Source organism: Pezoporus occidentalis, unplaced genomic scaffold, assembly GCF_034315485.1.
Source record: "Pezoporus occidentalis ecotype Australia unplaced genomic scaffold, CSIRO_AGI_Poc_V1 ctg1, whole genome shotgun sequence".
Classification (NCBI taxonomy): domain Eukaryota; kingdom Metazoa; phylum Chordata; class Aves; order Psittaciformes; family Psittacidae; genus Pezoporus; species Pezoporus occidentalis.
Genome location: NW_026912778.1, coordinates 4,568,745 through 4,596,086, shown reverse-complemented (window position 1 = coordinate 4,596,086; position 27,342 = coordinate 4,568,745). Strand labels below are relative to the sequence as shown.

General features: G+C 36.8%; 3 protein-coding genes and 1 long non-coding RNA gene across 4 annotated transcripts in view; 2 read left to right on the top strand and 2 right to left on the bottom strand.

Annotated features, from left to right (window-relative positions):
• DDX60 (DExD/H-box helicase 60) overlaps window positions 1–27,342 on the top strand; it is a 305,952-nt gene that overhangs the window by 58,288 nt on the left and 220,322 nt on the right. The window lies entirely within an intron of this gene.
• LOC134161556 (uncharacterized) overlaps window positions 1–27,342 on the bottom strand; it is a 49,839-nt gene that overhangs the window by 10,867 nt on the left and 11,630 nt on the right. The gene's annotated exons all lie outside the window — the stretch shown is intronic.
• On the bottom strand, window positions 80–27,292 carry ANXA10 (annexin A10). The gene is made up of 12 exons (XM_062614350.1): window positions 27,158–27,292; window positions 15,424–15,508; window positions 12,890–12,984; window positions 8,792–8,905; window positions 7,404–7,494; window positions 6,711–6,790; window positions 5,287–5,340; window positions 5,087–5,180; window positions 3,639–3,734; window positions 2,854–2,912; window positions 1,344–1,466; window positions 80–439 (listed from the first exon to the last, which is right to left on the bottom strand). The coding sequence occupies exons 1-12, from the start codon at window positions 27,173–27,175 to the stop codon at window positions 371–373; spliced, it is 978 nt and encodes a 325-aa protein (XP_062470334.1). The 5' UTR covers window positions 27,176–27,292; the 3' UTR covers window positions 80–370.
• LOC134161521 (uncharacterized) lies at window positions 371–9,353 on the top strand. Its single transcript, XR_009964016.1, has 3 exons — window positions 371–640; window positions 5,276–5,515; window positions 6,922–9,353. It is a non-coding gene; the product is annotated as an uncharacterized LOC134161521 (long non-coding RNA).

Here is a 27,342-nt window from a genome sequence, read left to right as displayed (position 1 = left end):
TGGAAGTGAGTAGGTTCTTCCAGAGACTATTGTCATGTAAAGTTTGGGAAGTTGTGAGACTAAATGATAAACATACTTGTACATGCAGTTATTTTAATTCTTGCTTCATTAATTTACATTAATCATAGAAACAGAAATATTCATCAGAACCGGAGATAAGAATCATGATCCTGCCAACATTTTTTCCTATCTCAAGAAAGATCTAATATTAGCAAATGTATAGCAGTGATTTTTTCTGTTTAAAAAAAATCAGAACTACTCTGTTCTCATTTTTTAGAAACAGAATAGGGATCTCTTACAGTTAGTGTGTTATGAATAGCTTCAGTTTCTATTTAGAATAGATTTATACAGTCTTCAAAGTTCATCTTCTTTAGTAATCTTCAGCATCACCAGCACATATGGCAAGTAAAGCACTCTCATAATGCCCTGAAGCAAAATGCTGCAAGAAAAAAAAAGGAACATTTCTGTAACTGTATGTTTTCTTAATTTTCTTGGTGTGTGACAAGGACTAGACTGATGATGTGGGGTTTTGTAAAATACTGCACTGTTTTCCCAAGAATTCCAGGCTAAGATTGTTTTTAATTTCACATACCTTGGGCTTTGTCTGCTTGGCCACCTAGAGGCATCCTGCCTCTGAAAGGTAGGAGCAAATCTGTTTAATGCTTCTCAAGTTCAATACCAAAACATCACAAGCAATTTCTTAGAGCTACTGAACGCTTACAGTTGGATTAGAGCAACATAAAAAAGGTAAAATGTCTTAGCAAGGGTCATTTTTGTACAATTAAACAGTGTCATAGCAAGAGTACAAGAGGAATAATTCTTCTAAAGATTAAGACTACATAAATGCAGATTTTTATCTCAGTTTTGGACAAAAGTGATCTCAAACAAACTTTATCAGACTGTGTGAAAGAAGGTGGTACCAAGTAGTGTAGAAACTATTAATGCAGGCTACTCCTCAACATATACTCTCCTACCCTGTTTATATCCTCCTCTTGCTATAGGGGAGGGACAAAATCACACAGAATGAGAGTAAGTTGAGAATTCACTGTGCCCTGACTGAAGTCAGCTTCAGGCACTGAGAAGATGGGTGGCATGTTTTAGAGTGAGGTGTCCCAGCCTGTGACAGGAGGGTTGTAACTAGATGATCTTAAGGTCCTTTCCAACCCTAACTATTCTATGATTCTAAGATAAACTATTTTTTTTTACCCATTGCTCTTTTTTTTTATTTTTTTTGTAAACTGAGTGATGGAAGGGAGATTAACCCTCTGTATTTTTGTGGTAGGGCTTGGCACAGCCTGTGTGGTGCCATTGCTGAGTATACTCAAAGGTGTTTAAAAACTTACTTTAATGTCATGAAAGAGTGATTTCCCGTATCTCTCTTTGTATCGCTGTCGTATGGTCATCAGGTCAATCTCACTCCTGGCAATAAGAATCCTTATAACTGTTTTATTGTGAAACCCAAAATCCTAGAAAGAAAAGATGAGAGCATACTTGGCAGTTGGACAATATGTGTTTGCCTATCTATATATGCTCATATTAATAGCTAATACATAAGCCAATTAGTTAGGCTATCCATAAAGAGATCCAAGAAAGAGTCTAAGCATTCAAAGGTTTTATCCTACAGAGTTTTCACATACTCAAATAATATAATTCATGTTCCTGGATAACAGAGATTCACCACATATCAGTGATTTGACCATGAATTGAAACTTTTGAACAGGAACACCTTATGAACTGTTGTCAATAGTCTTAGGTACTCTGTTTGTAGGCAGCTGTTGTGACTGTCGTTGTGCAGTCCATTCAAACTATACTGAAAGCCAGTAATCTAGCTCACAACTGCTGGCAAATGTGAATGCAGATTTTAAACCAGTGATTTAGAATTTACATGGCTTGTATTCAGCTATGTTTTATATTAACTGTGTCCAAATAATTTTTCATACTGTAACTGTGGAGAATAGAGACATCTAGTGACAATGAAAGTCATAAGAAAAAGATTTAGGGTTTGGGCAACTGACGAACGGTTTGCATCGTTTAAAACTAAATCGTAGTTTTATCAACAGCCATTGATTCTGAAATCCTGTTCTCAAAAAAAAAAAAAAAAAGTGTTAAAAAGCTGCATATAGAGAATTCCATACATATTTGATGCCTATGTTAAATCTGTCTTATAAAGCATTATGGCCTATACACTTAAAAGATTAGCCTTCACAAAGTATACTTTAATTTTATGTAACATAATGCCTCATTATTTTCACTAGTGAATAAAAAAAAAACCCAAACAAAAACAAAACAAAAAAAAAGAGAATGTCTTCAGTGGCCTTTAATAAGAAGAATTTGTAGGTGTTTCTTTGCATTTACCCACGTTTCTTCTTCTCTCTCATTTGTTTTAGTATGTTAGCACATACACATGAAAAGAACCTGGGACATTGAGTCCCAGAAGAAAGTATGACCAATTTTGTTTATGTAACATTAATTTATGATTTGATTTTTAGTGATACTTTTGAAAACTAGAGACAAAAATTGTGTAGTAAGAAAAGTGCACTTTGAGTTCTGCACAGCAGGGGGAGATATAATCCATAGAAAAGAAAGGTTTTCAAGTCAGAAAAAAAGAGGACAAAGTTACCACACACCTTTTTTAAGGAATCTAAATATTTAAACTTTTATTGTTACTGTTACATCCTAACTGTTGCTTAGGCACTGCTGCTTTGAAATTTATGTGTGCAACAATAGTTTTAAAGCACACAATCACACCTTAAAGATTGATTGGTCTGATTTGTAAGTTCTTAAGAATAATCAACCAGACATAAAGATAGGGAAGCTAATTTATGTGATAGGTGAAGAAGAAAGACTACTTACATGGATTGCATTATGAAGCCTGTAAGCAAAGTAGGCAGGCTTGTCACGAACACAGAGAACTAGGAGGGAACAGTTGCAACAAGTAAACATTAGATTATTATAAAACAATTTCTGTTTGTTTTGGGCATCTATGATGTCATGTCCAGAGATATTTTGTAATTCCTGGAAAACTTGGGGAAAAAGAAAATCTTGCTTTGTTCTAGTTCATTAATAATAGTCAGAACAAAGCTGGGTAGTGTTGTCCATGACTCATCTTAAAATCATTTACCTGTCTTCACAAACATAACTACATTTGTGATTTTAAACCTCTGGTATTTATTTTGGGTGGGTGTCCATTGCTGTTGCATCAAGGGACTTACTAAGTATCAGTGAATATACTCACATGATGTCTTTGTAGAAATATTATCATTATTCTATAAATGGAAAACAAAGGCACATAAAGCTTGGAACTTTTTTATATACCACTGAAGTCCTGAAAACTTTGCCAGTTTATTTAATGTGTAGATTCAGTTGGTTATGCAGTTATGATCAATCACACAATTTGTAATCAAATAGCAGATACCAGTTCTGCTCAGTGTGAAGCTAGTGCTGCACATATATGTTTTCAGATTTACACAAACGTGGAAAAATAGTTCACATATTCCTTTCTAATGATCTATGGAAATCTGTTACACAATATATTAAAGTGAATAAAAAGATCAGAAAAAAATACATTTAATACATCAGAGATACCATACTAGATTTTAAGATATTACTGCTGGTGTAAAAGAATATTTTTACGTTACCTATTGCAACCAGTAATTCTTGAAAGTATCCATCATAACATTCATTAATGGCATCTACGATGTCTTGCCCAGAGATACTTTGGAACTCCTGGAAAACTTGGGGGGAAAAAAAAATAATCTTGCTTTATTCTAGTTTATTAGTAATGATCAGCTTGCTTTTGTTTTCCTTCTTACCCCCAGTATTATAACTATGGAGTTATATATATATATATATATATATATACACATACATACACACACACACACACACACACGCACACGGTTTATTCTCAGTGTTTCATTAGGCTTATACTCCCAGGTGAGGCAATCTAAATAAATAGCCTGAAACCTGCCTTCCACAACATTCTCTCTCTGGGTTCTCCAGTATACAATGAGTGCATGCCAAAGCCTCTGTTTCACTGGGGGCTTCAATAAATTCTCTCTCTAGCAACCTCTGTTTACTAAACTTGTAAGAATGTCATGTCATTAAGACAACTTCCTTGCTCAGGTTGGCTAAAATTGGCATAATGCAGGTATCCAGACACACAAATATACAGGGCTTGCTTTCTCCTTTAGGAAAGGGGGAAAATTTTCAACTCACTGTTTACTAGAAAGCTTACGGAGGATTATATTACATGCAGAGCCCTCAAATCACTGTTGCAGAAAGAGAGCAGATCATGACAGAATTAAGTTGTTGATCCATGACAGCAATGTAGTTCTAAGCTACTGTTAGAAGTTGACATAAGAAATAGATCTGGCTGCATAGTGATAAACAGACTATTTTTCCACTGCAGAGCAAAAGACTTTTTGCCACCAACCAGGTACAACAGGTTTCTTTTCTACAGTGGAAGATCTGGATGATCTCACATAAATTTCTTGCAATCTGTAATTATGTCTGATTACTTATTTTAAATAAAAATGTTCCATTATGCTTCTGTTTCTGTGTGTATGTTTGTTACAACAGAGCAGATGTGGACCCTGAAGTGCTTCCATCAAAAACTTCTTTGAAACTTCCAGGGAGAAGCTACAACACAGTAACGTGTTTTCACGTACAAACATTTGTTGAAGATACTCCAACTGCCTCTCCCAAGGTGTTTTCCCTCATAACAGAGTTACTTATGAAGAACATAAGAAAAATCTGCCTCATCATGCTGCGTGTAAACTCAGTGCAGGCATAGCATATGCTTTTCTTTAGTCATGCATTCTTCTCTCTGTTACTGGGCATCCCAATGTCTGTCCTATCTACAGCTGTCTGTAGTCATCAGGCTAAGTTTCAGAATTTTGCATTACTTCCAAAGTCCCATTAGTATCAGTGGGAGTTTGGGAACTCCAACAGTTCGCACTTAGGTTTCAGGCTAATACCCTGCTGCATACTGAGCTTCTTGGTGTGTAAACTGTAGTTTTACTAGATAGATAGTGAGATTTTTCCTTTCCACTCTTTTGTTCAAACAGCTGAACTGCTGGATTACCCATCCACAACTGCTGGTAGCTCTTGTTGCAGAGAATCATTTGCAGCATGTTTTTATGTTCGCCTGTTTTTCGCTGACATGCTTCCCATAGAATCTAACATAGGGAAAAGGGAAACAAATGCAGAAGATTTTAAGTAAGTCCTAAATCACTTCAACATTCATAATTTTTTTTTTTTTTTTTGAGAGGAGCACATGTTTACCATTGCATCCTGAGCAGCTGTAGAAGGATCTGCATAACCTTCCATCCTTGTTCCCTGGGGGGAAAAAAGATACACATATGGGCTTTTAGATTGGATCAGTATATTCAGTGGTTGAATTTGTAACTGTAGAAAATACCTTCAAGTTGTGGTGTGGTATCTTTGCTTCCTTCAAGAAGAGGAACTCTGGAATGACCCATGGTCTTATGAGTAGAAGAAATGGAGGAAGTGGGTAAGCCTAACCCTTTTTTAGTCCCATTGTAAATGAGCTTTTACTTTACCACGCCCATCCCATCACCATTTCCAGTATTACTGATGTTATATTGTTTACTGTAATATATAACTATGAGGGGAAAACAAGGGTAAGAGTAACATTTGCCATTCACTGATTATTTCTTATCAGAGTTGCCCCAGACCTCTTCATCAGTATTTGTGCTGTAAGAAAATAAGGACTAATAATGTAGTCCCAGATAATTTAAATGTGTTCTTTTGATGAGTAAAATGTGTCTCATTTATTTAATATACATGAGAAGTGAGGTTGCTTAACCTGTAGCTCTTCATGTTTAAGCAGGGATAAATTTTCATTATTGGGGGGAAAAAACATCCAACATTAGAAAATAAATGCTTCCTGTTTATAGTTTCTACGTTTGAAACATTTGCGCTTTATCTCTCTATCTCAGTAAAGTCTGCTGCTATTTCAGGTCTTACTGTTTTCCCCAGACATATATATTATGCTATACCTTGTGTATGCTGTTATCTCCTGGCAGTCTTTTTTTGTCACTATACTTTTGTTTAAAAAGGACTTTTAATATAATGAGCACAGTGACTATAGTGAGAATGGGAACTCAGTATCTGACAAAGTTGACCAGCATTGTAATATAATACTCCCAAGTTGGTAACTGCCAGAGTTGGTGTGTTGGTAGTGAGAATTTGCCTCCATGCAAAAGTATTGTGATTTAGCATATGCAGTAACACAAAGAACATAATGTTTTAAAAAACTATTTAACGCTTACTTTCATAGTCAAATGTGGATATATCTCCTTTTTTACATAATGCCTAGACTGAATTATGAACTGTATATCCTAACAATGGAGAAAAGTGGTCTTTAAAAATGAGAAGCTCATTTGTACATGCACACAGACTCCTTTTGAGATGAGACAGGTTGAGCAGAGGGCCAGCAGTTGAATATCCAGGGACTTACTCAATAAAATAGTCTGTTGACCTTTGCCTCCATCTGAAAGCAAAAGTCAAAGTAGAAGAAGGAATTCAAGTTCTCTTCTTCTTTTGCTTTCCACTTTTTTGTTCAAAAGTGTAGCCCTATTGAACTAGCTGTAACCACAGTCACCTTAAAATTTAAGACTTCTTAAATATTATCAAAAGTTATGAATTTTTTAGAAATGCAAGTATACTACTTGTTCTTACGGTACCTGAGCAAGGTTCATGAGTGTATCTCTGAAGTGGCCTGAAGTCTCAGAATCAATATCTTGTTGAAGATCATTATTATATTCTAGGGTGAACCAAAAAACATATAATCTACATCACAAATGAACATATTCTGAATAGCACTAATCTAGCAAACAAAGGAGAAATAAATAGGGTGCAAATACTTGTCCATTTTCTGTGGTGATTGTTCCACAGTAACCCAAAGCAGGTTCTACATGGAGCTAGGTCAGTCTGGGCCCTGCCAGGTGCTTCTGCCTGCTGGGGGGCCTTAGCCTGTGCTCTGCCTCACCTCTCCACCCACCCATGGGTGCTGTGTGGTGGCAGGATACTCAAATGTTTCATCAAGGCAGGTGAGTGGAGCATCCAGCCTGAGTAAGGACTTTTGGAAGGAAAACAGGTACTGTACTTTTTTTTGAATAAGGTATGCAGAAGTCTCTGAAAAGCCCCAAATGTGTCTTCAGAGTATTTCAAATGTCATAGGCAGCAATACACCTCAAAATCCCATGGTGTATTTTCAAATTAAAACATTCTGCTCCAGCCTTTTGAATATAGTTACGGGAGGAAGGGAACAAGTTAGTACTGAGAAATCATTTTTGTAGTTCAATTCCTTCATATGTGCTAATACTCTGGGAGAACACATAGTATAACTACTACTTTGCACTTGTAAGTCACTTTACGCATTAAGTAGGCTTCTTTCAGCTGGAAGATCTCCATATTTGTTCTTGAGGCTAATATATCAATTAGGCATTTTTCTTCTGTGTCTACTCCCTGTGTGGAAAGAATTAAGTATGAAAAGTTGTTAGCAGAAACCACAGCTTTTAGAAGACAGCAGTACTGTGCTTATCAGAAGTAACAAAACAATTAAAAGCAGTTTCTGTTGGAGCAAAGCAGGGTGTACTTTTTGCATAGTCTACCTGTTTAAATAGAAAATGACTTCAGATGAATAATAGAGCCCTGTATTTAAAATATATACCTACTTGATCTGAATTTCAGCATGTAGATTAACGAGGGGAATGAAGCAAGACTGGTGTTGGCAGAAACATAATAGGTAGAATTTTAGAACTTTAGTAAGAATTTGAAAGAAATCAGATGCAAAGATTGAGCATATATCCCCAGCAAGCAAGTGTTCAGGCAATCTGAAGTTGATATGAGCACAACTATTATGTTTTGCTTTTTTTTTTTTTAATTTTATTTTTATTTTTTTAGAAATATTAATGGACTCTATGTCTACTGCAGAACTTGTTATTTAAGGTAAGCAGTATGGCCATGTATGCAGAGCTGCAAATCACTGTATTTTCCCACAAAATTTGAGTTAATTTTATAAACTTGAATTGACACAAGATATGCTGCTTCTAATATGCACAGGTGTGGTGTTGGTGAGTATTCTGTGTTTAGGATAATGGGGAGAACATGACATTGGGCCTGAGCCTGGAGACACACATGGCCTGTTTTTCACTTTGGCTGTATAAATCCAGGTCAAGATAGAAAGTTAAAATCAAGATAAGAAAGTTTAACTTTGAGCTACATTTAGAAAAATATAACTTTAGCAATCTTGTCAATAGTTTTAATAAAAATCCTGCCTGCAGTGCTACTAATGATATTTCACAATTCTTTAATGCCAACCACAATTAAAAATGAAGCAGTAGTCCTAAAAAGTGCGTTGGTTTAAGTGTCTGAAGGACAAGAAAAAAAGTTTTCTTTTTTGAGGTGTTTCTCCAATTAATTTTGTTTGTGACGTACATACATGCTTGCAGGATCAGGGCTTTTTCCCTGTATAAATATTTCTTCAGTTACTGAGTTTACCATGGGTATTAAATTGGTTGTATTTATTACATGACAAGGGTATTTATTATTGATGGTGGTTTTAGCATACTGTTGAATAAACTTCATATAGCACTGTATTTCTGATGACCTAGAGTACTATGTAGTAGTACACTATCTAGTGTATTAACTTCCAGCTGTTTATCAACTGTTTGAATGTAAAAAAAAAATAAAATCAATTTAACCTGTTCAGTACTATAATTAGTGACTGAGACTCTTAAGAAACACTGAATTTGACAGGTACCTTCAAGGCATGCCAGAGCTCGTGGGCATCATAGGAGGCAGGTGGATACATCAAGCCAACCATGACTTCTTTCAGGTGATGAGAGAGATTCTCCTTTAGGTCCGTTATCAGATCCTTGAAAATAAAAAGAAAAGGCATAGACAGGATTATTTCAGTAGTCACACTTGATTAGGACAACTTTAAAAATGTATCTGTGATTTTCTCTGCAAATGAATAAAGATGAACTATTGAAGATTAATTCTGGCTAAAATTAAGTAAGAAAGATATTCTTTTAAATAGTACCTGCTTCTTCTAATAGTATGGATGAGATGACAATAGATACACAAGCTAGCAGACCATATAGGATTGTTGATTTTTTTTGTTCATTAGAAGACAGAAGAAAATTCAGGGCTTTAAGTGCTACTACTACTTAAAGGCTTGTGAGCTTGAATACCACTGCAAAGCATCTGCAGCTCCCTTGGCACATTCCCTGTGTGAATCCGTGGGAGCAAAGCACCTTTGGAATTCAAATCCCATGAACACAGGCAGTTTCTTGTGCCTTTTTCAGTGTTATCTACTATGTGAATAATTTAAATCATCCATATTGCTTCTAATACATAAAAACACCTGCTTTGGATTACTGGTTATGTGCTCCAGTTTGTGTGTATATTACACTCAAAGTGAATTCACACCTTGTGACAGATGCTGAAGTAATAAAAAGGAACCCTCTTCTTCCCCGGCGTGTGTCTCGGCACTTGCTTGCCAGGTACCTGAGTAATGGATGGGAGTTTCCTTCTCACTCTCCCCTTTCCCAATAGCATCCTTCAAAACAGTGCAAATGCCAAAGCTTGTTAGTTACACTGTTACAGTTTCTGATTAAGAGGATACTTGTGCACTAATTTTTTTTTATGTATCTTGCATACGGTGCTAGGCAGCTGTCAGATATTTTTGGACCTAAGTCTGAATTTAAAGGCGTACCAGAAACAGTTCCCATTATAGAAACTATTGTTTTCGGAGCTGCAGCTTTTTCAAGCCTGTAATTTGGTTTTGATACATATCTGAATATAATTAAATTAGTAGCTAGAACAGCAATGCATGGGGACATATCCACATTAAAAATTGAATTTATGATGAAGAAACATACGCAGTCTTCAGTGAAAGCACATTGGATGCATTTGACAGCCACTAAATCACACATGAAATAGAAATTAATTCATTAAGACTTTACTTCTGACTACATGCCTGTGGGAAGATGGATTAGTAATAGTTAAAAATTACTCCTGCAATCGGAACTAAGGGAAATACTGAAAAATAAGAGAACTAAGTTGTCATTAGTAACATTTCCTAACCATCTCTGTTGTAGAGAGCCTGGAAGACTAATTGTAAGAAGAAATCTTAAGGCCAGTTCAGGGTTTTACTTTCTTTTTCTATATTTATTTCTAATTCTGACGTGTCACGCTTTACATTTGTCAAATGAATGAGAACAGTAGCAACCATATTGAGTAGACTGAATTGAAATTAAAGAGGGTTTAGGATTGAACTGACAGGTTTACCGTAGATGAAACTGAGAATGCTATAGTTGTTACTGCATAGCTGTGTCTTCTCTGTTGTGCAGAGTTTGCCACTCATAAACTGGGACTGCCAAATGGCACATTTGCCCAATGCAGTGTGTCCCGTAATATGGATTACAGCCAGTAAAATGCTATCACCAGTGTGTGCTAAACTGTCTTCTGAAGTGTAAACTGCAGCAGGTCAGGGCAAGACACATCCCATCCTAGAAAACTGCTCAGCTATCCAAAAAAGAAAATACACCGTTCAACTGGTGAACAGACAAATGGTGTAACACGCTACCACATCAGCAGTTACTGTGGAGTTTGTGAATGATCCATTTCTAGTTAACTCTAAGGCTGATGGCTACACGGTAGTATTTCTGCAGACTCACTGTCCTCACTCATGCTGATGGATTCAGTGGCAACTATACACTGACCTTCAAAGCATTTTCCAGTGAGCCATTAGGTTTTCAGTCTTCAGGAGAAGAAAAAAGTTGGATTTTTTTTTTTTTTAATTTTGGCTGTCTTCTGTGAGGGGAAGGGCATGTCTGGTCAATTTAATCAGAGCATTTTCTTTACCTTTCCAATACAGCACTTTTCATCGCTAGATTTCACAGGGATTTTACAAAAGGTGTTGCTGTTATTTTTGTCCTTATATACTTATTTTGTCCTTATATAGCTGAGGTAACTGAGGAAAATGCAGGCATTTTAACATTCCCAAATTCATTTAGTTAGCAATAGTAGATCTAAAATAGAATGAGGATAACTATCTCTGTGTATGTTTTTATATATAGTAAATATGGGTAATTTTTGGGGGGGTTTGTTTTGGTTCTTTTTTTTTAAAAAAGCTGTCTTTTTATGTCTTGAAAGAAGCTTATGGAAGGTGGAAGGGAGGACAGACAAGCTGGGAAGAATACAGGGACGTTGTCTGGAAAGCTAGGAATCAGGTCAGGAAAGCTAAGGCCCAGTCAGAATTGAGTCTGGCCAGGATGGCCTCACGCAAAGAGTTACGGTCAATGGCTCAATACCCATTAATTGACCAGTAATAACTTGTGTCCCTCAGTGGTCTTTTGGTGACATCTTTGTTGGTGACATGGGCAGTGGGATTGAGTGCGCCCTCAGCAAGTCTGCTGATGACACCAAGCTGTGTGATTCGGTTGATACGCTGGAGGGAAGGAATGCCATCCAGAGGGACCTCGACACGCTTGTGAGGTGGGCTGATGCCAACCTCATGAAGTTTAACCATGACAAGTGCAAGGTCCTACACCTGAGTTGGAGCAATCCCAGGCACAGCCACAAGTTGGGCAGAGAAGAGATTCAGAGCAGCCCTGCAGAGAAGGACTTGGGGGTGTTGGTCGATGAGAAAATGAACATGAGCCGCAGTGTGCGCTTGCAGCCCAGAAAGCCAACCATATCCTGGGCTGCATCAAAAGGAGCGTGACCAGCAGGTTGAAGGAGGTGATCCTGCCCCTTTAGTCTGCTTAGTGTTGTGTGCAGTTCTGGTGTCCTCGACATAAAAAGGACATGGAACTGCTGGAACAAGTCCAGAGGAGGGCCACGAGGATGATCAGGGGACTGCAGCACCTCCTGTATGAAGATAGGGTGAGAAAGTTGGGGATGTTCAGCCTGGAGAAGAGAAGGCTGCGTGGAGACCTCGTAGCAGCCTTCCTGTATCTGAAGGGGGCCTACAAGGGTGCTGGGGAGGGACTCTTCATTAGGGACTGTAGCGACAGGACAAGGGGTAATGGGTTTAAACTGAAACAGGAGAAGTTAGAAATAAGGAAGAAGTTCTTTTCTGTAAGGGTGGTGAGGCCCTGGAACAGGCTGCCTGAAGAAATGGTAGATCTCTGGCAGTGTTCAAGTCCAGGTTGGACAGAGCCTTGGGTGACATGGTCTAGTGTGAGGTGTCCCTGCCCATGGCAGCGGGGTTGGAGCTAGATGATCTTAAGGTCCTTTTCAATCCTAACCATTCTATGTTTCTACGATTCTAAATTTTTTGAAACACCTTTTAGAGATTCATAAATTTAACATTAAGCAGCTCAGACAAGTATTGTGCTTAGATTATGAATAGAATTACATGGTATGAGGTCTGAGAATGTTGGTGCTTGAGATAAGAATATAAACCAGTGCATCAGATACAACTACTTGTAATTGCTGGTATGGTGTTTCTCTTTGGTGTTTCAACCCAAATGCAATACTACTTTACTGTGTATTCCAAAAAACTTTAAGAAGTAATGCAGAACCCTGCAAAAGCATATAGACAAAGAAATAAGTCTGTCCAGAAATTCTGCTTTGGTCAATAAAGGAGGAGAATGAACTAGGAACTGTTCATGTCCCCTTTATTTAACTTTGTGAGTGGCAGATGTACTTCTGCTGTTATATAGATGACAATATGAAACTTTCAGAGGTATCAGTAGTTACATGAGCAAAGTTGTGTGCCAGTCTGTTGGTGTCAGCCAGCTGCCTGACAGGCTTTTGGTTCCAGTGATTGACTTGAGAGAAGGGCTGAGCAACTGCACTGGATACAGGAGAGACAGAAGTAATGAAAGTACAAAGCGCTGTGTCATACCCTGCCGTACATGTCTCTGTACGCCTCAGCAATCATAAGCCGCTGTGAATTGCAGCGCTGTGTGAGGATATCAATCAACACATCTTTTTCACAACCTGTAATGGAAACACGAAACAGACTCTAAATTAGCAAAGTGTTGTTACATACTTACATTCGTGATTATTCATGTTTTGTTCAAGAAAATTAAAGTTATTTCTTGAAAAAACAGATAAATGGATTAATATCCTGCTGGTATGTACTAACATCAGTGATATTTACAGTGCTTATATACCTTTCATTTGCTGGAGTAATACTAGCAAAAAGTGAAGTAGCCTGTTATTATCAGGTGCATCACCATCTCTCTGAAGCTCAATGAATTTTGAAAGCATCAATAAAACAGATATAGAGGCTTTCATCTATTCAGAACAAGGCACATTAGCAGAGTTTGTGGCTGAGCCTGGGAAGTCATACTTGTATGCCTTATTGATATTGAATAAATTGTCATTTCAGGATTAGGGATCTCTTATGGGAATGAAAAATTATGATCAGACAATTTGAAAAACTGAAAGATACATATTTTCAAAGGAACTGTATAAGTTATGAAGTTTTTAAAAAATACAATATTTTCACCCATTTCCAAGGGCATATTGTTGAAGGTTACCTATGATCTTTTGCTTGATGGCAGGAGAATGCTGCTAAACTTCTATAATGAATTAGTATTTACTGCTTATAAAAAAAAAACATACTCTGAAAACCATTGTATAACTTAAAAATTTTCTTTCGTCCCAAAAGTTGGCTCTTGAAAATTTCAGATGCCTGAGTATTTTAATGAAATCCAGCATAAATATATCTCCAGGTGTAAATCAATTGACTTTATCATATTTGCAGCAGAGATGAATTAGGCTGGAAAGCATGGGGATCAGCTAGCATCTGAATGGAGTAGAGCAGACTCTCAAGTTTCTACCAGTCATTGTTATATGGGCATGTATGTATGTCTTACAGATACACATTCTGTTCCTATTACAGCTTCTTTAGGCAGATTTTATTATATGATCTATAACTGACAGGCTTCATTTTGACACAAATGTAATTGGACATTGAATATAAATATATATTTTTTAAGCTGGCAGAGGAAGTCTCTATTTTTTCATTATGCAGCAGGTTGAGTTCTCTTTCTTCTGAATCATCTAGCCACAATTACATCAGCTTTTTAGTAAGACTGATTTAACATCAGTCTGATTCATTTCTGTCAGGCTCACAAAATGGAAGTATTGCTGCAACTGTACAAAGGATTTCTTACTATGTTTTTTAGAAAAGAATGATCACTAGGAATCTGTACAGTTTATATCATCCTACAGTAAAAGACAAGAATAATTCAGGAAAGGTTTAAAAACCGAAATAACTTTATTCTATTGTGTAGTACCAGTGGTATCAGTGGGACAGTATGGGACTGAACATTCTCACAAGAATGAATGTCATGTGCAAGATTCAGGGTGAGGTTGTCAGTTCCTGTAAAGGTTATAGAGACTTAAACTTCTTTGATGCTGAACTTTTTCTTTTGCCAGGGGTCCTTTAAATTACAACTTTGTTCCATGGACTTTGTTAGGTAAATGAAAAGTGAGGTTAACACACATGGATTTACAGTATTAAATGAAGACAATCATTTCTGCATTGTTGTGTAAGTGGCGTGGCATTAAAAGTACTGTTTGAAGTTTAGCAAAATGTTTAAAACTTTTCATCTGTAGCCAACTTAATCGGAAAGATACTTCAGATTCCCCTTGGTCAATAATTCTCATTGTGCTTCATTTGACTGAGTCCTTACATTTCCATTAAAGTCTGAGTCCTTACATTCCATTAAGAAACTGAAAACAGTGCAAGATTTGGTGCTGTACAACCTTGTGAAAAGCCCAAGGGATATAAAAATTTGGATACAGGAACCAATTTTAATGTGAGGAAAATGTTTCAGCTAGTAAAAAAAAAAAGGAATCAATATTCTGACCCTCAGCAATACCAACAGTGTTGAGCAGGAAAACACAAAGATCTAAAAAGAGAACAATGCTTTGATGAACAATTTTTTTTCTTGGTACATAGACTGAAAGCAAAAATTACTCCTGAGTGATATATAATACTGTAACTTTCTACTCCATTTATTTTTATTTCTTGATGACTGATTAAAAGACTTAACAGTCCCTGCTAATAATTAATTCTTGAAGTTACAATTACAAACCTTTCCTTTTTTGGCCTTCACTGTAGTGACATAACACAGAATTCTGTTTTCTTTTTCTTATTTTCTCCAGCAAAGCATTCATTACTGTAAGTGTTGGTACAGATTTTAGATTAATCTTAATCACCTCTTAGTTTCTGTAAATGCAAATATGTTATTTGTTTGGACATCACCAGTGTCTTATTGTGACCTTGAAGAATCAACAGATATTTGGTGACATTTTTAATTTTATGAACTTTTGCCTAATGCTTTTTACTTTCTGAGAACTTTCTAACACCCCCATCCCCCCCCCACCAACAACAAAAGTGTTAGGATTAGTCATGATACTCACTGATTCCCTGTAGGGCTCCTCCTAGCAACTGGGCATCCATAACAGGGTTAAAATTTGGAGCAGGAAAAATGGTTCCTTGTGTCAGCTAAAGGAGAAAGCAGCCTTTAACTAAGGTGTTTTACATCTGTAACACTTCATATATGATTCTGTTGAAAACCAACAATGATAATATTAAATTATCTTTGCTTCATGGGGAACAGGATGCAGAAAGTTTTGAATTATGAAACAGAACCTAAACTTGCAGTAAGTCCTGGGAAGACAGACGATATTTGAGGAAGTCACCCCTAGCATGAGTTAGGCCTGAAAAAAATCCCCAAACTAATTCTAAATAACTTTTTTTCACTATAATGTAATCACATTTTTGTTCCTCTCTTCCAAACTTTTCCTAAAATTCCTATTTTATCTTTCAAAGTTAATCCATGATTTCCCTGACAGTCTTCAGTATTTATTTCTCATGATATTTCTAATTTGAAAGGACTAGTGAGAAAATGATGAATTAAATGTATAGGTGATTTTTAAATGCATACATAATACATAATCTCTGTGTAATACAGTGTTTTTTTAAATAAATGATGTTACTGCAAAATGTCAGGTAGCTTTCTGATATTCCATGTAGAAGTCAGCACTCTTTTTCTTTGTAACTCATTAAATTACAGTCACTTCATTCTCAGTGATACTTTATTTCATTTTTAAGAAATCTGTGAATAATAAACAGAACTGATGTATTCATTTGAATAGAGTCACAGGCCCATACGTATACAGAAGAAAATAACTGAGCTTGAAAGTCACCTTATATTGTCCCCTGGTTAACCTCGTTAGTTCCTCTCAGGGTTCTACCTGCTTTCCAAGATGCACCAAATATAAAGATTATCTTTTATAATGACTCCTTGTCTCAGTCAGTACATGATTAAAATGACACTGTTGACATGTACATTTCAAGGAAAAATGGGATATGTTTTATAAATACAAATTAGGTATTTTATGTCTTTAGTACTTCCTGGAATAAGGACTTACAATAGTTACACTAATTAATTTATTTGCCTGCTTTACATACACTTCAAAGCCTTTTGTATGTTATGCCTTCTGTAGTAATGACATACACGTACAGATTTCATGTATGGTCTCTAATCAAGGCTTTTCTGGCTTGCAATTTTAGCAAAGGAATTAAAAAGCACCAAGCAAGAAGTCAGTATTTTAGATTAGAATGAAAACATACTTTCTTAAGATATTTTATCATTACTTTAGACCCCCCAAGCCAAGGTAAGGGCAATAAATTGTCAGGGGCTAAGTGAAGAAAAGAACGTATGGTCAGAAATATAAGATTTTTAAAGAAGTCGCTTGAAAAAGTACTAACAAAGCAATATGCCTTTACAAAAGGAAGAAAGTACTCACTAGTAGAGAAATATTCTCCTGCCTTTTACTTATTTAAATACAAGGACCTACTTTTACAACTGAACGTAAAATGAATAGTGCCTTTTTACTCATTAAAACAATCAGGAAAATAATGAGGAAAAAAAATCTTGTGGAGATATGGAGATAAATACTGGCCATAGAGAAGACGATGAGACCATGCCAGTTTTTTATAGGTTGATGTATGTTGTCATATCTAAAATGAATTGCAGACTCATCCTTAAGATATATGCTCCATCCCATCCTCCTTTGTCAGCGTAATTGTTTCTGTAGCCTGGGCTTCACTTGTCACTTAGCGTATCTCTAGGGTAGGGCTCTGCAGATACTAGCTTCAGAAATTGGGAGTTTATATCCTCATGACGTCATAGTTACTGACAGTACCCATACTTCTTCAGATCTTGCTCACCAGAATTTTCCTAGGCACATGCCATTTGCAGCCGTACAGAGTTGGAGTGCTGTTTGGCTAGGTGGTATGTGGGGCTCCATTTCCTCCCCCTTGTTAGCATGTCAAATAATGCTGTTCTTAGCATTATTTGGCATTATTCAGTCATCACTCTCTACAGCTCAGGAGGTAGAAATGCTTGAGCTCTTGCCTGGTGAACTGGACAAACCAGCTCAAAGCTTATTAATAAACAAAATGCCTGTGGAAAGAAGTGCTAGAAGAAACTGTTAGAATGCAGAATCAAAAATATATATTGATACGTGTTCTGAGTAAGAAAAAAAATAAATAAATTTGGCTTTCTTACTTATGCTCCCTGAAGTACCTGAGACAAAAATGCTCATCAGTCTTGAGGGGAAAAATAGAACAACTGAAAACCCAACACATTATTAAATGTTACGATAGGGTTGTCAAAAGAGAAGACATTTTGATGAGAATAATAATAAAGAATAGTAGGATGCAAATGGATGAAAGTAACAGATATGAGATTCAAAGACTTTGAGCCTGCACTCTAAACAACAGGTAGAAAGCAGTTTATCTGGCATTCCATGTGAGTGCTCTCTGAACCTGTCACAGCCGTTGCTGGTGTGAGTTCAGTGTGATTACACAGTGATAGCCTACCACTTGCTGTGTGTTGTAGCCTTTTTCTTCTATGTACACTAGCAAATAATTTAAGAGTGCTGTGTGATATTTACTGTGGAAAGAAAAGCCAAGGAGATTTACTGGTAGACAGTTCAGTGGAGACAGGGATTGATTCTTGGATGCTGCAGTACTGTCTGTGCCCCTCTGAAGTAAATCTGGGGTGGACAATCTATACACCTGTCACAGAGGACCGGGCCTTAGGGCCATGGCGGCAGGTGGCACTACTGTCCTGTGGTGACAGGTTGCTACACAGCAGGCAAGAAGGAAAAAATTGCTGCAAAAGCAATGCACAAACCATGAGGTTGATTTTCTGAGCAACTGACTGCCCTACTGCCCTTTGATGTAGTTTTATGGGGAGAGCAAAAGCATGAAAGAGATGGCGTAATTTTAAGTTGTGGAGCAAGACAGAATGCTTACGATAATCTCCTGTACTGAGAGATAAACTTAGAGGTTGTGGCAGGAATTTGTTTTTCAAAGATTTGTTACAGTCTTGTCATATTAGAAACATCTGTGGTCACAACATTCTTCTGTTTGACATTCCTCAGGAAAACAAGGAAATACATCAAAACAGCAGTCATTTTGGGAAAGCTGGGGCTCTGCTTCCAGGATGTATGGCCCAGGGTGCAAAATCATGTTTCCCCCCAAATTATACAGGGTTTGCACGTCTAGGAAATGCATACATAGCAGCGGGGTTCATCACTGCACAAACTGAGGGGGCAGAGCAGTAGGGGCATTTGGTAACTGAATGAAATTAGGACAGATTGAATTTTGATCAGGGAGCAAGCAGCTACATGGGAATAGGTTGTTCCTTTCCATTATCTTTGATTAGAGGATTCCTACTGCCCTGTTTGGAAGCAGGTCATTTTTAGTGTTGACTGAACACCTGAGCATAGTTACAGGTACTGCTACTTCACTTCATTCATTTCCCCTGAAGTCAGCTGTGACTGACCATAAACTCCTGTAACTGAACAAGGCTCAGAGGGGCTGGGTAAGGGCAGTGTGCCCACGAAGCTCCGGGAATAATGCAGGGTATGACTGACCACAGATGCTGTGAGGAAAGCTGATTTTATCTCAACACAAAGGGGACTGAGGGTGGCCTTTATTTTAGATAAACAGCTATCAAGAGTTGAGTGGATGAAGTGGTGGTGTGAATGTTTATACCTGACTTCATTAAAAGGGTGTGAATTCTCCTTAAGTTAGCCATACCAGCATGAGGGGAATCAACACTTGTGTGTCTCAGCCCAATACAGTGTAAATACCCAACAACTAGCAAAATAATTCGGGAAAGAGCAGTGGGTTTGAGCTAGCTTTCCAGTGACTGGGGATGCCTAACACTGTAGCAGTGAGCATATCATAAAAAAGGAATGGGGATGTCATCAATATTACATTTGTATTGTATTTTCAGTACATTTTGTACTCCTCTGCTAGATTGAAAATCCTGAGTAAAATTACTTATCATGAAACAAGTAAATCTGATATTTTACAATAAAACCTCTATGCATGGAATATCTAAAAGAACCTGTTGAAAGAATATTGCACTGTTGACAGTAGGATGGCCAGTTTCCAGTCTATGGCCATTTTGTTTTCCTCACACATCTTTTTCTCCCTTAAACTCTAAAAAGCATAGGGAAATGGATAGTATGATCTTGTGACTTTTCTTCCACATCCATCAGGATGGTCACTGCAGGGATGCTAAGGCATTCCCCTTTTTTCTTATTTAATGAGATTTTTCTTATTTAATGTTTAGTTTTAAAAATACATTTAATTCTTCCAAATATCCACTGCATCTGCAGCATCCACTGATGCTGAACATCAAATGAAATTTATGTGAAAGAAAAAAGTTACCTACATAGAGAAGACATAACCTTTAAACACCCTCCAGTGAATAAAATGTCCAACTGGGTTCTGAGTAATTCAAGCAACAGCTCCCCATCGATTAGGGTGAATTATTAGGAAGGCCAAAGCACTGGTACCATCACCAGATTCCAACAGCTTTGAGGCAGCAAGAGCATTACAATAACTCCTTCTGAAGATTAGTTGGAAATATTTCATAGGACCAGAGAGCACATCATAAATCAAAGTGAATAAAAGCTTGCAGAATCTCTACAGCTTCCTCTGCAGAATAGAAAACATGAGGCGGCAACTACTGTGAGACAGACCATTGAGAATTACCGTGATGATCATCTTAAAAAAAAAAAAAAAAGGAGTGGAGGTGTGTCAATGCACCCAATTCATGCTTTTATCAGAAGCCATCCTAGATAGAAACAGCATAAAAACCAATCATTGTTGTGCCCAGCAAGAGCAGTAGTAAATTATGAGAAAAATCAGTACGGAGCATGTTCTGCACCTTGAGCAGTAGATTGCTATAGAATAAAGACAAAAGAATTCAGAAGAATAGGATCAGCAGAACAGTGGCTTAAGGAGGGGGAGAAAGGCTAGGATTGCACTGACATCATCTCTCCCTTTCTTAAGGAATAATTTGACAATTAAAGTCATTATTGTTTAATTGTAGTTCAGCGCTTCTAGATTATAATGTTAAGAATTCAATTCCAGCATTTCGTCTACAGACTAAGTTTCTTTGATTTATAGAAAAGCAGGCACTTTGAAAGTTAAACTTATCAGAATTATAAACGTTAATTCAGCTTTAGTCTGCTGAAATTTGCTTTATGAGTGAAACTTTTTAATAGGAGAAAATCTCCTAAAATATCCCAATTTCCCTATATGTCCTTAATCATTAAGCTGTTTTAAGTCCCACACATGTTTATATTAAAGAGGCTGGGACTATTTCCGTTATCTGGAGGGAAGGCAGGCCCTTCTGTGACGCTGGGCTTAATATACCTGTTTCCTTCTACAGGACAGTCCCATTGTAATTACTTAGCTGTAACCAGCTGCTGTATACTTAATAGTAAATTCAAGGCAGAACTATCTCTCCAGACTGAAGCCAAGTATGCTCTGTGTCTGTTTTCTTCAAATAAAAGTGATTCAGAGGTTTGCTGGAGTACAAAATAATTAATTGACATGGTTGCTGAAATGCAGACTGCTAAAGTCTGAAAGATGGCAAGACTTGGTGAGAGTGTGGAAGAAAAGATCTAAGATTCATGATCACATCAACTTTGTGATCCTGAATTTCACACTTAAAATGAGCATTATGTTGCTGTTTGCAGTGAGCAGAAATTACATGTTATGGCAAAGCAATGAAAGTTGTGTTGCCAGTTGTCTTGATGACGTCAGAGGAAGAGTTAGGGGTATGTTCACAGAATATAATTCCTGTACATACAGTGCTGTCCAACCCACGTACACAAGTAGAACAAAACTATGATTCAGAAGTAAACAGAAATCTTTGAAAATTGAGAAGAGCAGGAAGACATTTCTGGACCACGTAACAGTCTCAGAACTTTAAGTCTCATGATTAGTGTCAGTAGAGATCTTTTTTATTGATTTCAGGCAGCTTTGGGTTGTGCCCTTAATGAGCAAAACTCTTTTTACTTTGCTGAGTAAAGCAAGGAGAGCTTATTGGTGGACACTGGAGGGTCTCTACTGTGGTCAAAAGGCTGGAGCAGGAGCACTTGCCATGTGAGGAGAGAATTTGACTTAGCCTGGAGAAGAGACAGCTTTGGGGAGACCCAGCAGGTGCTCTGCAGTACCTGTGTGAAGAGCATCAAAGCCAGGCTTTTTGCTGAGGTACATGATAAATGAAAGGCAGCAGTCATAAAACAAACCAGGGAATGTTTTAGCTGGATGTGAAGAAGATATTTTTTTACTGTGAGGGTAACCAAGTAGTAGAAGAAGTTGTCTGAAGAATTTGTGGAGCCTCTGTCCTCAGAGGTTTTATTAACAGAACTGGACAAATCTCTACCACCTTGTTCTGAATGCAGCATTGACCCTGTTTTGATAAGGAGGCTGAGCTAGATTACCTACCAGCCCTCCATTCAATCTAATAATTCTATAATTTCTTTCAAAGCCACAAGTTAGCAGGAATTTTGCCAATAACATTTTTAAAATTCTAAACATTATCAAACACTTGCTGGTCTCAGTGGCACGGGATTGAGTAATACAGAAACTTGCATTATGCTCTGGGGCCCCATCCTGTAGGGTGTACACCAATTTCAGACATAGACTTTGAAGAATTACGAACTTTTTGCAGGATCAGGCACAAAACTTAACTTTTGTGTCTGTGATCACTGGCACCTACTGTACATAATGTAACTATTTGAGTTATACTGGTAAGCATTGTGTACTTTGTCAGTATAAAACCATTATGAACTTTATGAGCAATTTATTTATGCATTTTCATTTCCCAAAAGGGGAACTAGTGAAGGTACAATGATCATAGAGCCTAAGAGGTTTGACTGTTAGGAGTGTCAGACTTTGATACTTGCACAGAAAATAAAGTTGTTGTTTATGGTATTAAGTGAGCCTAGCTATAATGTCTGTATGGAAGCTATAGCAGGTCAGTTTATCTTTGCCAGTCATAAATTAATCATGTTAAAAAAATGTTTTTCCTAAGTGGGTCTGACTTATAATAATCTAGAGCAGATCCCATGGTAAGTGAAGTGTTCACTATTCCACCAGTTTCGGAATGTAGTTACTTCCCAAGGGGATGTTAGCATCCACTGCAGTTGCAGACCTGAACTTCTAAGCATCTGGAACCAGAGTCGAGTCAGTGCAGGTAGGTCATTTCAGCTCTTCCATGGCGAATATAGTCATTAAAAAAAAAAAAGAAAAGAAAAAAAGAGGGAATATCTAAATATTGCCTTAAGGAAATACTGTTGGTGTAAATGTACAGAACTTTGTCAAAGTCAGTAAAGCTCTGTTTTAACACAAGATGATGGTTAAACTTGGATAATGTCCTAACTCCTCTCTTGCACAGATATCCTTCATATATCCTCATTACTAATACACTGCATGTTCCCACGATCTTCATAATGAACCTTATAGAAACTCATGCATTCTTCTCTGGCTTTTCCCAGATCTGCATATATTTATATTACTTAGATACAATGGACAGAATACAATAAAGTTTTCCTTCAAGTTGTCTGCACTAGCAAATATCCCTCCTCACAAGTGCATATATAAGTGTTTTGATGACCAAACAATGTCCCATTCAGTTACTTTGTTTGGATGCAAGAATGTGGATTTTGTGGATATTAGGATGGTGTGTTGTTTTGAAATACGTTGTTTTGTGATACAAGTTGTTCTGTGAGTACTGTGGCTAGTAACAACTGGTTTCTAACAGGTTCTTTTGACTCTCTGTTCCTACTTCCTCCAACCACAAAAGCATGTAATTTTCCCTTCTTGTTCCTTTAATCAATATCTACACTCAAAATCCATCAGGTTCTTTCTGAGTAATCTCCTGGCTAAGTCCAAAGGATGCATGTACTGCTTGCCTAATAAATGCTAGGCAAATAGAACATATGACTGTTGAGTTTAAACTGCTGTGTTTTTTTTTTAACTGGAAAAAGAATTTGTATGCCTCACCTCCACTGAGAAGTGGTTTCAGAAAACTTCAGAAGAGATTGCCATTCCTCTGCCAAATATGATAGAAATTCAGTATCAAGTTCAGTTGCTGATAGGGACAGATGGATGGACAAATATGCAGCCAAATTTTCTGAAGAATCCCAAGGGGAAATGCCTGGTATGGTCACTGAGAGAAGAATTCCACAACGTAAAAGACTTTTAATTTTGGTATCTGGATTCTAGCATCCCTCATCACAGGCACACTGTTCTGGTGGAACACTCTTTGCAAGCACAGTATTCAGCGTGGCAGGACTGTCTGCATTACAAAGAAAATGCCTTTAAAGAGCAGGTGAGGAAAGTTATTTTTGAGAGCAATTTGGCCTTTTTATGGGTTAATTTAGACCAGACGCTGTATGGGAGCATGGAGAAATGGTTTTCATACTGTCTTTTTCTGCAGCATCCTAAAGAAAAGGATACTTATTATTTAGTAGGAAGAAAATCACCAATATTTTGCTTTTTTCTCACAAAGTATCCAAGCACCTAAAGGTGAGGCAGACAGATCTCCAGAGGTGATTCAGGGATTCTTGACTTCAGTGATTTTAATCCTCTTTTTGATATCAATATACCCTCATCTACAAAAAAAACATCTTTTTCCCAAAGAGGTGGTGCAGGTGGGCTCTTCATATATGTATCTATGTTTCTCCACATGTGTATTTAACTCTTTTGAAAGGAACTGATTCCGAAACAGCCATGCAGAAAGAACAGGTTTGTGTGGTGTTAGTGGAATGAATCAAACCAACAAGAGATTGGAAGGAGACTGAGAAATGATACTTGCACTCTACCTTCCTTCTGTGCGAGAGCAAGAAAGCTTCAGCTTTTCCTGACCAAAGCCATAAGCTGTTCAACAAAAGTATCAGTAAAAGCTGAGGCTGCTTTTATCCAATTATGTGTAAAGTTCAGGCAATTCAGTCTTGTGATGGAAAAAGCAATCTAAAGTATGAACAGCCTTCTAATAATATTTGTTCAGTAAGTCATTCTGCTGATAACAAAAGTCACACAGTTAGACTCCTTAGTCTGAATGTTCCCCATAGGGAATATCCACTAAAATAAAATGCTTGCTTTATTAGCTAACTACATGGTATAAGCTGGCTCTACTTTTGCAATGACATTCTTTGGGTGCAACTTTATTAAATAAAAATGTCATGAGTATTTTGATTTACTGTGAGTTTATTGTATGTGTTACACTTCATTTGAATAATATATGACACAGTAATGGAAAGGGTACTTGTAAATATAGAAAATTCTTTCTTCAAAGCCTCTCTTCTTTCCCTGTATATGGATTTTAGAGAGGTCACAGATGTAATCTTTTCTAATTTTTGGTAGTTTTACCTCTGTGGTACTGTGGGGAGCCATTTTCTGTATGTAATCTCTGATAATGTCATCCTGCATTGCTGCATCTGGCAGAACTGCTGCTGTTCACATTTTGTACATCTCGATCTTGTTCATATATAACACATGTAACTACTAATAAGGGTAACATAAAATATTAAGGAGATAATCTTAAAGAACCAAGTAAATTTTGAAAGTAATACTTCCATTTCTTTTTTTCATGTTTCTTATGCTTCTGAATAATGGTATATTAATGTTTTGTGATTCTTTGCAAGTATACTTAAGTCTAAAGTATGCTGTTAAGACTTTTCTCAATCTAAGGTTTTGTTTAGAAAGAGTAGACAAGAAATTAATGTGACAGCCTCACCACTCAGTCTTGTGTAAGCCCTGCTTTCTTGCTTGCTGTTTGCTACAAGTGATTTTTCTGTTTTATTGCTGAGTCTCACTGAGAAAGCTGCCACTGCTCCATGACTGACTTTATGTTGAAGAGCCAACAGACATCCAGGAAGAACATTTGTATGGGCTCTGCACTACATGTCCTGTTCTGTCTGTGTGCCTCAGCAGGGAAGTCTCCTCCACTGGTTAGGACCTAGTGAGCTAACTCATACAAACTGCCGGTTTTTCTCCATTCCCATCCCACAACATGGAAATGGGAATAAAGAATAAATATTTACCCAAACTGAGAATCCATCACAATACTTTTCAGAGAAAGCCTGTAATGAGTTTTTGATGTCTTTCCTGAGGCCAGTAATGGACCCCATTGTCTACAGTTGCTTCTTGCTCTCTTACATCTGTGATTACAAAAAAAAACAAAAAAAAAGGCTAATCAGTGTGTCTTTATATGTTCAGAAGCAGAGGGAATAGAGAGGTGTTATTCACACCATCTATTTTGGAGTATTTTGGTGCACATCAGAAGTTTGAAATTAGGAACTTAAGTTCTCTCTCTGCTCAAGTGGTCTGAAAGGCTGACTAACGCATAATTATTACATTAATTAAGCCTAAAATAGCTGATCTAAATAACTCACACAGTTAAGTTTTTTATAATGGTGTCAGACTATTGTGATATTATTACAAATCTTAAATAAATACCAATTTTAATGACTTTAAAGCAAAATAATTTCTTTTATACGTTATTTGATAATGTATTACCAGTAATATCAAGCAACATACTATATTCAGATGCAGTGTTGCTTATTTATGTACAATTGGTCTCAGTAAATTAGTAGAAGAGAGGAAACTGAACTTCCTGACTTCTCCAACTGAAATGGATCTACCTGTGTTGTCAGATGGAGATCTTCTTCCTGTCTTCCTTTAATTATAAGGAATAGATTAGTTGCATAGTAATTAAAGGAGAAAGTAAGAAACAAAGAAGAAAATCCCTTTTCAATTCTTAAGTGGTCTAGTAAACCATGCAAGATCCCAAATTGCAGAAGACCAAACACATTAGTAAAGCCCATTCAATAGTATTACATATATGCAATATAATTTTATGGCAAAAAATACCTTATGGATGAGATTGAAATATTTAGTGCAGTTATATTTTCAAATAAGGAAAGCAACGAAGTGTTTATCCTCCAGAAAATTCTGTATTTATCAGTAAATTTATTGGGAATGCACATGCAAAAAGCATTTGAGAGACGTGAATCATTATTCCTATTAATAGTAATTAAAAGAAAGTACTTAGAGAACATAACTATCAGTATGCTAGGTGCAAAAGCAATTTCACATTTTGCTGTCATGAACTAATAATTATAGCAGCTTTCAGAATGGAGATTTAATACTGCAGAATGATCTGTTGTTTTCTTGCAGAGTGCTAATGAAACCGTTTAAAATATTGCTACATTTTATTGATGAGGAACAATAATTGGCAGCTTTCCTGTGTGGTTCTGCTTTGTAGAGGTAGCATTTCTTTGCTTAGGAATACTTTTCACCTTGTGAACAAAACCAAATGTTTATAAGTTATAAAGTCATTCACTTACTTTATACAGTTATAGACCGTATTGTGAAAATAGAAGCCCACCAAAATCGTGCTATGAACCAGTAACTTCTGAATAACTCACATTTTTATGTTTAATAGAGTTAGGTGGTAGTATGCACTTTCGTGTCTTATGTAGCAGCTAAGTACAAGTATAGAAAACTCACAGTCTCAGAAGGAGATAAAAGACAAATTATTTTGTCTCGAAAGATCTAAAATTGTGAGAGTCTTTATCTTTTAATCTTAATTTCAGACACTTCATATGTACTACAAATAACCCCAGAGTTAGACCCAAATCACAAATAAATTCACTCTGAGATTAATTTCTACGAGTGGAGTGAAATAGATCCCAACATGTTTGACAGCGACTCAAGAGCTATGGAAGTTTTGAAAGATTTCGAAGAACAGATCATTATACTCACATAATCTCCACAATACATTCTTATGCGAGTCTTCAAGTTCTGCTGAGATGAAAATAGTAGCTTTCCTAGAATTAAACTAAAAGTTCAGTAAATTGAATTGTTATAGTTAGCTCTTACTCTATTTTGAAGAATTGAAAGAAACCATCCAATCAAACTGATACCAAGTACTTTAGGCTCCAAGGTAA

Bases quoted from the DNA above. Each gene is read 5' to 3' on its own strand.
- ANXA10 (XM_062614350.1), bottom strand. The intron at 7,495-8,791 runs GTACCTGTCAAA...CTTTCCACACAG, and splicing joins AGCTCTGGCATGCCTTGAAG to GGAGTAGACACAGAAGAAAA. The intron at 2,913-3,638 runs GTAACGTAAAAA...GTTCCCTCCTAG, and splicing joins AGAATTACTGGTTGCAATAG to TTCTCTGTGTTCGTGACAAG.